The sequence below is a fragment of the Eubalaena glacialis genome, chromosome 8, assembly GCF_028564815.1.
Source record: "Eubalaena glacialis isolate mEubGla1 chromosome 8, mEubGla1.1.hap2.+ XY, whole genome shotgun sequence".
Classification (NCBI taxonomy): domain Eukaryota; kingdom Metazoa; phylum Chordata; class Mammalia; order Artiodactyla; family Balaenidae; genus Eubalaena; species Eubalaena glacialis.
This window is the reverse complement of record NC_083723.1, coordinates 52,962,630-52,975,586: the sequence shown is the minus strand read 5'-3', so window position 1 is coordinate 52,975,586 and position 12,957 is coordinate 52,962,630. Positions and strand designations below refer to the sequence as shown.

General features: G+C 41.9%; 1 protein-coding gene across 1 annotated transcript in view; it reads right to left on the bottom strand.

Moving 5' to 3' along the window:
• The window catches only part of RAPGEF5 (Rap guanine nucleotide exchange factor 5), a 218,158-nt gene that overhangs the window by 18,249 nt on the left and 186,952 nt on the right, over window positions 1-12,957 (bottom strand). The window contains exons 19-23 of the mRNA XM_061198504.1: window positions 12,502-12,624; window positions 10,586-10,764; window positions 5,545-5,635; window positions 1,802-1,852; window positions 1,021-1,108 (exon numbers count right to left, since the gene is read on the bottom strand). Of these exons, the coding sequence (XP_061054487.1) occupies window positions 1,021-1,108; window positions 1,802-1,852; window positions 5,545-5,635; window positions 10,586-10,764; window positions 12,502-12,624 (532 nt within the window). The remainder of the gene's footprint in view (window positions 1-1,020; window positions 1,109-1,801; window positions 1,853-5,544; window positions 5,636-10,585; window positions 10,765-12,501; window positions 12,625-12,957) is intronic.

Here is a 12,957-nt window from a genome sequence, read left to right as displayed (position 1 = left end):
AGCTGCAGGGATGCATAGCAACTCAACACTTCTCCAAGCTCTGGTTGTTCTTGAGAGAAGCCGAAAAGGGAGTATCAGCTTTATTGCCAGTGGGGCTGGCGATGGGGGGAGGTGATGGAGGAGACGGCCAGGCCAACCAGCAATCCAGTTCCCAGGTAATTCACTTCCAGAATCACACTTATGGGTGTAGGCACCGGGGCCTGAGCCAGCAGAATTTACAAGCCTCTGAAGGGTGAAGGCAATATAAAAGAGTATTCCTATAATCCCTTGGAAAGAATCAAAATACAGCCAAGAAAAATGACCAACCCGCTTTTCCTGGAAAGCACATAGGTAGGATATATACTAAATGTCAGGAGCATAGGCCAGATGAAAACGAACTTCCCTTTCATTAATCCCCTGGGTTTGAAAGAGACCCCTGAGATCGTCAGTAAATTTAACTAACATGTTTCATGATGAATGATCTGGTGCTCTACAGAAGAGAAGTTAGTCGACGAACTTGGAGCCATCAGATACTTTCCCAACTGGATTCACTCCTGGAAAGAAGAAAGTACATTCCCTACCAAAACTCTTCATACACTACACTGCATGGGTTGACCAAAGGTATTTCTCACACAGCAGCAGGCCACGGGTTGAATCTCTGAAATTTAAGTTGCAAACGTAGAACGTGACTGATCACTGTTTGGATTCTTTATGCCAGCCTTATTCTTGGTTGAATTAAGTGAACTGTAGACTCAAATAAGACAATGCTTAAAGCAGAGTAAAGTAAAAACACAAACGTTTCCAGTGCCAAGTTTTGTGAGTCAATCAAAAACACTTTGATGTTTGCTTGAGTACAATTAAGTACTTTAAGCATTTCAGAAATAATTGAACATTTGAAAAACAATCACAAGCCAACACAGTTAGGTCTGAATGTCAAAATTACTTTAAAGAAATAAACTGAGATTCCTTTTCTTGCCCTCTGTAGAGTGATAAATTTCTGGAAGATGGAATTACATAGCATAAAAGATAGAAAACCGTTACCTTTAAGCAATAAGGGCATGAAAGGGATTTTGGGTGGCTTCATCTTTTTGAATGCATCTCGGTAAGCTTTGTGATTCAGGGAAGGATCCTGCCGAACCAAGAAGATTACAAAGAGAAAGAAAAATCAATGTGCTATAGAAACAATTCTAAATCCACTTTTACTATACAATTTGAACATGATTTAGATATAGAGTGGTTCTTCCTAAGAACAAAGTAGATAAAGGTTTCCTAGGAGAATAACTCACTAAATTAGGGCAGGAAATCTAGGCAATGAATGAAAGTCAAGTTATTGGTTGACAATAATGGGAAATGACTGCAAAGGACAGACACCTTTTGATTGCCCTATTATTCTTCCCTCAAATAGGTTCCTTAAGTACAGTTTCTTCTCCATAGTTTCTACCATGAGGTAACCCCACAGCCTTTTGTTAAGCGCATTGCAAAGAAAAACTGCCCTCATAATGCACAAATAATGCAGAGAAAACAGGAGAACAGTTTTATTGTGATCGGAAAAGAGACTGAAAATTGAGTATACTTAAAAATCTGCCTTCTGAATATCATACCAAGAGGACCATTCTCACTACCGTTTTCCATGGAGAGGAAGAAGCATTAACTGTTAACTTGCTTCACTCCGTAAGATGCAAAGCTACATTTTCATATACAAGTGAACTAGTCTAAGCTACCTGACATGGTAGAGTGCAGATACTGACTACTGAAACCTAGAAAGAAATTGGACACCAGCAATCAGTTTGAAGAATAAGTCTACTTTGGCTCAACTACTTACCGTTAAACTTTCAAGTTCAGAAAAAAGTTTCTTAAACTTCCCAGGGATTTTCTAAAAACAAACAAACAAAAAAGAAAAGGTCAAAAGAAGTCAGTTATTTTGAGAGGCACTAAGGGAAATGTTCATTAAGTTGTGTTACATATGTCACATTTCTGAACATAAATAGCTCTATCATCTGGTTCTACCCTGATTGCTTCTCATTATGCAATTTTCATCATTCCTTAATGCGACCTTCCTTGGGAATGTTGCTAAAGACAGTTTAAAATAAATAACAGCCACATGATCAGGAATCCAGCTGGTTAAACATTCCACACACTGGTGATCTTTTAATAAAAACTTGGATTTTGGTTCTGTATCTTACCTCTGACAAATGCTCTTTTTTTTTTTTTTTTTTTTTTTTTTTTACTTATTATTTTTGGCTGCTTTGGTTCTCTGTTGCTGTACGTGGGCTTTCTCTAGTTGTGGAGAGCGGGGGCTACTCTTCATTGCGGTGCATGGGCTTCTCATGGCAGTGGCTTCTCTTGTTGTGGAGCACGGGCTCTAGGCACGTGGGCTTCAGTAGTTGCAGCTTGTGGGCTCAGTAGTTGTGGCTCGTGGGCGCTAGAGCGCAGGCTCAGTAGTTGTGGCCCATGGGCTTAGCTGCTCCACGGCATGTGGGATCTTCCCGGACCAGGGATCGAACCCGTGTCCCCTGCACTGGCAGGTGGATTCTTAACCACTGCGCCACCAGGGAAGCCCTGCTCTCACCTTCTTAAACAGTCTTGCTGAGTGGGAAATAATAATGTTGGCTGATGTTTTTTGTATAAATGATATAATTATGTTTCACAGCAGAGGGCTAAATAGTGAAAGCCCATGAAAACCCTAAATGGTGAAGCCTGCACTTTGATGGATAGAATCACTGAACTGTAAAGATCACCCACACCAACTGGTGGCATGAAGACTGACAGAGGATGGAAACATAGGTCATCTTCCCAAATAAAAATTTGGGCCTAAGGAAGAAGGACCTGGAATTTTCCAGTCTGTCTTTATTTATTTGTTTATTTATTAATAAATTTATTTATTTGTTTATTTATTTTTGGCTGCGTTGGGTCTTCATTGCTGCGTGCGGGCTTCCTCTGGTCGCGGCGAGCAGGGGCTACTCTTCATTGTGGTGCGCGGGCTTCTCATTGCAGTGGCTTCTCTTGTTGCAGAGCATGGGCTCTAGAGCGCAGGCTCAGTAGTTGTGGCGCACGGGCTTAGCTGCTCCGCGGCATGTGGGATCTTCCCGGACCAGGGGTCGAACCCGTGTCTCCTACATTGGCAGGCAGATTCTTAACCACTGCGCCACCAGGGAAGCCCCAGCCTGCCTTTAACATGGTGAAGTGAAAAGCTAGATGCCCCAGAGTAAGTCACTCTGAATTTGAATTCTGCCCCTTTCTAGCTGTGTGTCTGCAGTGAGTCTCCACGTTGTCTGATTGAAATGGAGATAACTCATAGGAAGTGTACGGTCCGTGGTCGGCGCTCAGCAAATTCCAGCTATTAACACTTATGACTGTTCTAGAAGATTTGTGAGATTTTCTGCTTCTAAAACAAATCAAAATAATGAGGTAAACCCCACAATAGACTTTTAAATTATTCAAAATTATCAGATTGATAATTTTGCATCTGGACAGCACACAGGTTGTTTGATCTGGCAGCTACTGTTACACACACCAATACACGTGTATTAATAAATGCAAGACAAATCAAATGAGAAAAGATAAAACGCAGACATCTGCAACTGATGGCAATTGTTCTTCTGAGCTGCGTATCTTAGTCTGTTGGATATTCCACATGAATATCCCGGTGTCATCTCAAACTCAACATATCTAAAGCCAAACTTACCTACTCCAGGGGTCAGCCATGGGCCAAATCTGCCCATCTGCTTTTGCAAATAAATAAGCTTTACTGGAGCACTGCCATGCTCATCCTTTATCAACTAACCATGGCTGCTCTTGCACCTCAATGACAGAGTTGAGTCACAGCAGTGGAGACTACATGGCCTGCACAGCCTAAAAATATTCACTATCTGGCTCTTTCCCCAAAATGTTTGTTGACCTCTGTTCTAGTTCCTCAAACCGACTTCTCTGCCTATATTGCCTATTTAGGACAGTGTGATCACTTTCCAGGCCTAGAGACACGGAGCTCACCTCTGTGAGGGAGGCCCACCCCAATGCCCCCAGCAACTCCCGACTCAACTTCCAAGGCCCTGCTGCTTAAGGCTTCTCAGCCACCCTGAGACAGCATGATTCCTCCATTGCTCTGCTGGGGCCCGCCTGGAACCGGTTCAAGACCTCCTTGACCACAGCACACCCTGTGCTAATCTGGCCACCTTCCATCTGCCACGGCATTGATGCAGAGCTGCGCACATGGCAGGCAGTCGCTGTGCACGTGAAATACACACCATGTGAATTTAATTGAAGTGTTCTCCTTTCAATGTTTGCAGATCAAGCCTTCTTTCCGGGTGTAATTTAAAATTCCACTCTCCTCCCCGGACCCTTGCTAGCCACTTGTTTTCCTCCTGCTCTGATCAATTGTGGCTTTTTTTGCCCACCTCCTTGAATCTCATGAAGTGTGTGCGCATCTGGTTTGCTTAACCAGAGATGCAAGCCTTTTGTTGCTTTTCTTTTGAACCCCTTTAAGGAGCACTGACCCTGACCCTCGGGTCACCACTGCGCATTCCATCAGAGTGTGGCCCCTGATGCAAAGAAGGTGAACCCCAAAGCTGCCCACAGACCGTCGCTGAGATGGAATGTGAGAAAAACAAGAGTTGGCCTGTCAGCTTCTCTCCTGCAGGAGTGTGAACTGCGGACCATGAAGAGGGCAGGGCAGGCAGCAAGAGGAGCTGAATCTGAGAGGGTGGGGAGAGGCTGAGGGAGCCGCAGCGAGCCACAAGCAGGCTGGACCCGTAAGGGAGAAGACTTGACGGTCAGAGAGAAAGGATGAGAGAGAGAAATGGTACGGGGAATTACGTACGCAGTCAGTAGGGAATGGAGAGAGAAAGAAACGAAAGCCCAAAGAAAGAAGGTGTCGGGGTCATGGGGGAGGCAGAGGGCCCTACATCTGTGTCTGGCTACATTTAGGGACACCCCAGTTTCCATTCTTCCCACGTAGACCCTCAGAGTCCACGTTTCAGAACGTACGCTAACTTGAGTGGCCCTCTCCCCCTTCGAACCCAAACAGCCTTCATCACACAACCCTGACAGGCAGAGCCAGGATTTGGGAGGCCTGAAACTTAAAACATTGTGTGGGCCCTCTTTAAGAAAAAAGAATATAAAATTACTTTTGCAGATTTTGTAAAGATATCCATCATCCACATGAACATCCTGCCAGAGGCCCCACAAGTGAGAGGACTGGTAGCTTGAATTCATTAGCATCTCTGCAAATCTGCTTCTGGACACACAGGTGAGCTTTTGAAATGACCAACATGGAACTGTAACCAGGCCATCACGGGAGAAAAGCAGAAAACTAATTCTAGCTGGGAAGCATTTTACAAGTTGTGTTTCTTTCATATATATTACAGAACCATTTTGAAGACCATTTGATGAAAATAGTTCCTGACGACTTGAGACACTAATTTTTTAACGTTTTTTTCTAGTGCTACGTATCTCATTTAAACCACTTATTTTAAATAAAGACTGTTAAGCTGGACTACTTCCCGTTCAGTTTTATTTGTCCCCAACCCGGCCCCAACGCCACCCTCCGTACAGACCCCCAGGGCTCACCTCCCAGGTCTGGGACAGCCGGCTGACAGAGGCAGTGTTGAGACCCATCACAATAGCAAAGAAAGAATTCAGGTTTCTCTGGGCCTTGCAGCTATGGAATAAAAGAAAGCAGAAGGCACTCTGAGGCAACATCCTTTCACCAGATGATCACAAAAGATAAAGCTGCCAAGACTCTCCCAGGCCACAGAGTTCAACCTCTAGGGCAGGGCTGAACTCTGCTCTGTGACCTACACAGTCTTGACTGTCCCTGTGGAATGGGGCGGTATCCCCTCAACACAAATGAAAGGATTCCAAACGCTTCCTTACCTTTAGGAAGAGATCTGTGTTCTTGATACCCTCTGGATACTTCAAAAGATTCCTCCCTTTTAAAAATCTATTTTGGATGCACTGACAATTTCAACTGAAAGCTCTTACATTCATATTTCTGTATATATCCCATACTCATTATAACAGCTTCTGATTCTGTATCTTTAATCTGTATGTTGTCTTTCTTTTTTGAGAAACAAGGCCCTCTTATCTCACAGGTCCCCCTCCCATTACATTTAGACATATTTTCTTTGCTCTCAACAGAATAGCTACTATGTTATGTATGTATTTAAAATATGGCATATATTATGGGGACGCTGTCTCACATTTCTCGTTTAAGGAATAAAGGAAATAAAATGCAAAATAAGACCATGTTGAGCTCCATTCACTCTGGAAGGTTATCTGCTCTGCAGAACGTCAATCTTGCCCTTCAACTTAATCAGTCAAAAAACTCCATTACTTTTCAAAGCCAGCAGAGGGGCTTGATGTAGCAGAGGGAGGGTGGACCTCCAGGTTGGCTGGAACAGCCTGTGAATTCCAGATATTCCTTAATCTGGGTTGTATTAGAAAACAACTTCTCTGAGGAAAGATTTAAAAATTTTAAAACTACCCGGACTTAATAATTAAATATGAAAAAAGATGAAAGTGCTTAGCAGTAAGTCAGAGGCATAACAAGTACCTAGTGTGTGTTGATCGAGCTGCCCTCACATGTCATCTCTTCCATGACATCTCCATCAATGTCTCAAATGGAATTTGGGAACAGTGTATATACAACTCTGTATCCCGATTTTTCAGTTTTATACCATGTTATGTATTATGGATTCTTCACTGTTATCATTAATGGTTATAGAACACTTCATCAAAAACCTATTTCATAATTTGTTTACTTATTCCCTTGTTGTAGACATTTAAACTATTTTCACTTCAATACAATTCAAATCAATGTAAAATGCTACAATAAATATCTTTTGTGAACAAAACTTTTTCCTGTATTTATGATTTTCTAAAATTAAGTTAGACTTCCAGTCATTACATGATTGATCAAAAGCTATCATGACTTTAAAGGTTCTCAACACATATTAAAAACTTCTGCCTCTCAAAACTATACGGATTTCCAGTCGCACAGGTGTGTACAGGAGCATTGATTCAGAGCCAGGAAACTGTTTTGGGCCCTTAAAGTGGTAATATACAGAGGTGGCTGTGCCCTGGCCGGTCCTGCCTAAACCTGCCTGCTCCCAGAGCCAGCCTCATGGACTGGACACTGCCCAGTACAGCTGCGCGTGGGTATCAAGGCAGTGGGGGTCACCCATTGGGAGCATTTTGGAAATCTAGCTCCATTAATAGGGGAACCTGGAAAGGCACTGCTGCCTATGCACCTAGTGTCCAAAATACCTGGGTGAACACAGTCCTGCAAGCCCCTCACTGCGGAGTCTCCACTGGGCATGGTCTGTTCCTTTCAGTCTTCCTGCCCAGCTTTGGACTCTGCCTATAGTTCCCCGGTGGGCAAGAGGACCTGAAATTCAGTCTAACTGGCCCCTTTAGCTGGTTTCTGCCAACTGTCTCCTGGGTAGACCCTGCTTGGTATATTCCATGAACAAACAAAGAGGACACTTCCCTGGTCTATGGTTTAGAAATCTTCCTGTTTCTGAGAAACGGGTGCCTAAAGGCATCAACACTACAACTCTGCTTCCCTTCCGCCACTCTCTTCCCTCATTCCACCCTTTCTGTCTCATCACACCCTGGCAGGTTCACACCAGCCAGAATAGACTTGAGTCAGCTCCATCTCTTGATGCAATGATGCCAGGCTCCCCTGCCAAGACGCTGAGGTCAGCGAGAAGTGCCCCATCCCTATGCCAGAGGCACTGGATGCCCTCCCTTACTCCCAGTCCTCCCACCTTACTGCATGATGGGAGCCCCACTGGTTCTGTCATGGCCCACTAGACATTTTTATACTCTGCCCATCACTCAAATGCAGAGTATACAGCAAGTCTTTCAGACAGCAACTGCTGGAGCTGAAAACAAGACTTTTTGGGAAATCATTTTATTATTAGTCATTATAAAAAGTTTATTATTCTTCTTTGTATTCAGAATCATTTATCCACACAAAATCTTAGATATAAGTCTCATCTTTTTATCTTTTATCTCCCCATAAACAATTTTCCTGGTTCAGATCTCTTTTTTAGTCATACTTAAAATTAAAAAAACAAAAACAAAAACAAAAACCCACATATACTTAACATCTGAATCTGTAAAAAAAAAAAAAAAAAAAAATTAATATAGAAATGATTTCTCTATAAGATGAATTGATACAGTACAAATATCGGTTACCATTCCCATCTGGAATCTTCCTTTACCAAGGTTCATTCATTTCAAGGTAAGAACAGACTGACACTAAAACATTCCAGTTTATTGTCAGTCTAACACTCCTTTGTGCAAGGAAATAAAATCCACTCAACCCACAGAGGTGGGGGGATGGGATTGGTAAGAAGGAAGGAAACATGAATATGCAAATAGGATGCCTTAGGCAGGGAAGACACTTCGTGATCACGGAAATGATTGTTTTCCCTTGGCTATTCCTACCAGTGTGATTATGAAGAATTTAACTTTATGTTTCTGTTGGCATGCTATTCTATGGGTCAGGGATAGAGACCAGTACAGCAAACAATTCAAGAGCATGGGGCCATATGGAGAAGATGTGAATATACATATTTCATTTCCCTGAGGACAGATATAATCTTATACTGGGAACTAAGCTATGTGGTGTCATTTTACTCCTTAGGACATTCATGTCCCATTTCACCAAGTAACTGGCATTTATAAGAAAGTTTTTGATCCCAAAGAGCCTCACATTTAAGAATGTCACAGGCTATTATAGAAAATGTACTGGCCAAACAAACAAAAAAGGAGCATTCATCATAAAAGCAGTCCAAGATTTAGGCATATCTGTTATCTATCTCTCCGTCCATCACCAGTCACATCAAACACCAGGTCAGGAACCGCCATTATCTCTCACCTAAGTAAACAAAATATCCTGCTTCTGGGGTCTCCTCACCAACAGTTCAGTCTATGTGCTACTTTCAGATCAACCTTCCTGAGGGACAACTGGGAGCACATCCATCTCCTGCACAAAAACTTTCAAAGAATCCCTACCGCCTTCTCAATTCAGTCTAAACTTTTCATTTTGAAATTCAACATCCTTTACAATTTGGTCCCATCTTCCTTTTTAGATCAGTCTCCCACAACTTCCTTACAAATACCTTCTGCTCTCGCCAAACTAGATGAGGTTCCTTTCTCTGACCACATGCTCTCTGCCTCCGATGAACTTCTCTGCTTCTCTCTCATGAGTATGACCTCCCCGGACAGTGTGCTCTTTTGAATTCCTACCCAAAATTCAGAATGCTACTTTCTTCCAAATGTTTTTCTAATCCTCCTTTCCCACACCCTTGGCATATAAGCTTCCCATCCTCTAAAGCCCCCGAAAGAATTTCATCTCACCATAGGGCACCCTCAGGTTCTATTTTGCAAATTAGACATTTGAGTGATAGAAAGTATCCCCCCAGCCGATTGAGTGCAGGCTCACTCTGATTTCCCCACAATACCCTGCATGGATGTGCAAACATTAATGAGTGATCAATACATATTTCCTAAATATATTACACTGACATGTACTCAGAAACGGTGTGATATAAAAACTACTTTGAAAAACAAAGGAGAAAGAAAAAATGGGAAGACTGGAAGGTAGAAGGAACTGGGAAAGATTTTGATTCATGTTGCCTGTTTCTGTTGGGAAGCTGTCCCAAGAGTGGTTTCAGGATATTAATCTGGTATTTTAAGAGATGTTCCCAGGAAGTTACTAGAATGTCATTCAACCGACCTTACTGAGTCACTGCTATTTACCAAGTTCAGTACCAGGCACCCCAGGTACAGTGACTGATTAGAAATGGTCCCTGTCCTTTGGAAGCTAACACAGTCCACTGAAGGAATTCTATATAAAAAGGTAAGTTTAATCAATATAATAAAGAAGTTTTTTAAAAAAGGAAAAAAAAACATGTGTGCATGGTAGGGGGAGGTCAGGGTAAGGAGGAGTTGACCCTGCATTTGAAAGTCAGGAATGATCTTAGGAAGGAAGCAACATACGACCTAGGTCTTGAAGAATGACAGCAATTTGCTGGGTGGAAGTGGCCATTCTTGGCAGAGCCAACAACACAGGTCCAGACTTGGATGATGGTGTGCATGGGAAAGGAAGAGCCATTTAGAGTGGCTGCAGCATGGGGTGAGGCTCAGAGGTCAGATGCGACCAGACACTGCAGGGCCTGCTAAGGAGTTTGCAAAGTTCGTACTCTGGGCATCAAGGAGCCAAAAGCAGAATCGTGAAATGCATCTGACTTTCAATGGTTCTCACCCCCCTCACATCACCTTCCCCCATTTTCCTAACCTACTGTAGCTCACCTGGCTACAAGGGTAATTTAGCTGCACGATGGGGCAAGTGTGCACTGCCTGCTTTTTTCTACAGCATAGAGCAGAGTGCTTTGGTCTAGTATTTTGACATTTACTTTAAGATATAAATACTTCAAAGGCGAAGTCAGAAATATTCAAAAACAGACCTTTTCAATCATTTGGTCACTTAACTCAATAGTTCCCTTTTGCATCTCATCCCTTCTTATCGTCACAAGGAAAATAATGTACCCTCTCAAAGAGAGGAGAAGAATTGCATTTTTTACCACTAGAAACTCACTGAGCAGCAATTTTGATGAATTTTTTCACCAGCTGCACTCTCTTGCCCAGTTGGCTGCAGAGCAGAATCTCCGTGGCCACCCAGAGCTGGACCTCATTGCATCTCTGGAGCAGGAGGCTCAGGTTCACTGTGTGCTCCCCACTTCCTTGTCTGCTCAACGTGAAGTAGATCAGCTCTTGCTGAAAGACAATGTATTCATACAAGTGTTTATTGTTGTAGCACAGAGTCAAGTTGATACAAAATTCAATTCATTTTTAAGAGCTACTTCAGGTAGGCACTGTCATATCATAATATGTTAGATATAACAAATAACAATATATTAAATTCAAGATAATTTATCTTGACTTTCAGAAATGCCTTCACGCAGAAGCCTTACATAAATGTAATTTTTTAGAATGCAAGGATGACACTTTTCGTGAAAACCTAAGACATTCTAAAGTTTAAGTCACAGGCTGAATCAAATCCAAACTTCCCAAACTTGTTCTATAAGCAACTTCAAGTGCAAATGACTATCATTACGTTAGACTCTCACAGGTAGGTTCTCTAGACAAGGGTTCTTACATTTCAGTGTGAATCCATATCACCTGGAGGCCTGGTAAAGCACAGATTGCTGGGCCCCACCCTCCAAATTTTCTGGGTCAGTAGGTCTGTGGTCTGGCCAAAATCTGCATTTCTAACAAGTCCCCAGGTGTGCTGATAATGCTGGTCTGGGTACCCACTCTTTGAGAACCACTGACATAAGACATTGTCAAATCATAGAAGGAGAGCAAGATTAGGACAAGGTACAAAACTGACAAAATCGAGTCAGACCAGTAACTAGTGACATAGACTGACCATATGCAAAGCAATGGAAGAGATCTGTTTCTAACCGGAGGGGTGTGCATGTATATTTTACAGGAGTAATTCACATTCTCCTATGGCATAAGCACATAAGCAGGGACGCATCCCACTCTACTACCATTTGCAAAGTCACAAGTCATTTAGCTTGAATGAGTTCACTACTTGCTCAAATTTAGATCATCAGGTTGGAATGTTGTCGGTGAGAAAATATGAGGACATTTAAAAAACGTTCCAAAGTGAAAGTGAAGCTTGGGGGTCCCTATATTGGGCACGAGTTCCTTCTTCAGGAGGAAAGGCCTTCTTGTAATGAAACATTTCACTACACAGCAAAGCAAATGCAACATATTGTAGCACAGAGCTGCCTCATTTTTCATCTCCTGATTCCTGTGAGCCTTTCCCCTGGCTACATTTATTCATCAACTGTCAGTAGCATTTTGCCCCTCATCTACTGTTTCATAAATGTTTAAGCTGTCCTCAAGGGAAAGGGTGATGGACATAAAAATTTGAAATATATCTCAAAATTTTCAATAGAGTACTTGAAGTCTTGCAGCATAGTCTAAATGTATAGAATGTTCTTGGGAATGTGTGTGTGTGTGTGTGCATGTAGGTACATACATAACTGTGTTTCTCATATAAGTACTGTAAAGCTCTGTAAAGCTCATGGAAAAATAAAAATGTCAATATCAAAGGTATCAAATGTAAAATGCCTCTTCCACCCCATTAGACCTTCATATATATATATATATTATATATATATATAATATATATATATATATGAATACATGTTTTCAAACAAAAAATAGCATATTTATACTACATTAACACAAATATACGATTGTATAATATTAGGTGCAAATAAAGCATGATCATGTATTCTGATTTTCCTAGGTTTGGGTCAGTCTTTTAATATATTTAAAGTCCCCAAATATCTTTTTTGGGCCATGGTATCCTAAAGCATAACTAGATCACCAGTTGATGGATCTTCTTAAAACCCAGTCACACACAAATATTCTTCAAAAAGAATTCACAGTTATAATGGCACTAGCATTTATTTTATCATTTCCCTCCTTACTTACCTCGTGAATTGAATTGAAGAGGCTCCAATCAAAATTCATTAATTCCAGAGCAATATCCCAAGTGTTCATTCCCAAAATCCTAATTGACCTTTGCTGTGATTCTTCATTTTCTGCAAAAGGATTCTAAGGTGACAGACAAAAGTAAAAGAATCCTCAGTAAATTCCGAAATATTTGGCTGAATTGGCTGGCTATCAAAAGGCATTAGAAACCCACATTAGAAAAAAAATCTTATCTGAGCGCACTTAATATTTTCCCTGATCCGTTCACTTTCAGTGAGTTACAACCAATTTAGCAAACAGCCTTGGAAGCTGTAGAATGTGATCAATGATACTTCACTGAGTTGCCCCTCCCCCCTACACACACACACACACAAACACACACACACACACACACACACACACAAATCTGATTATAAAACACTGCCCCGGCAGACAACATAATGAAAGTGAAAGCCC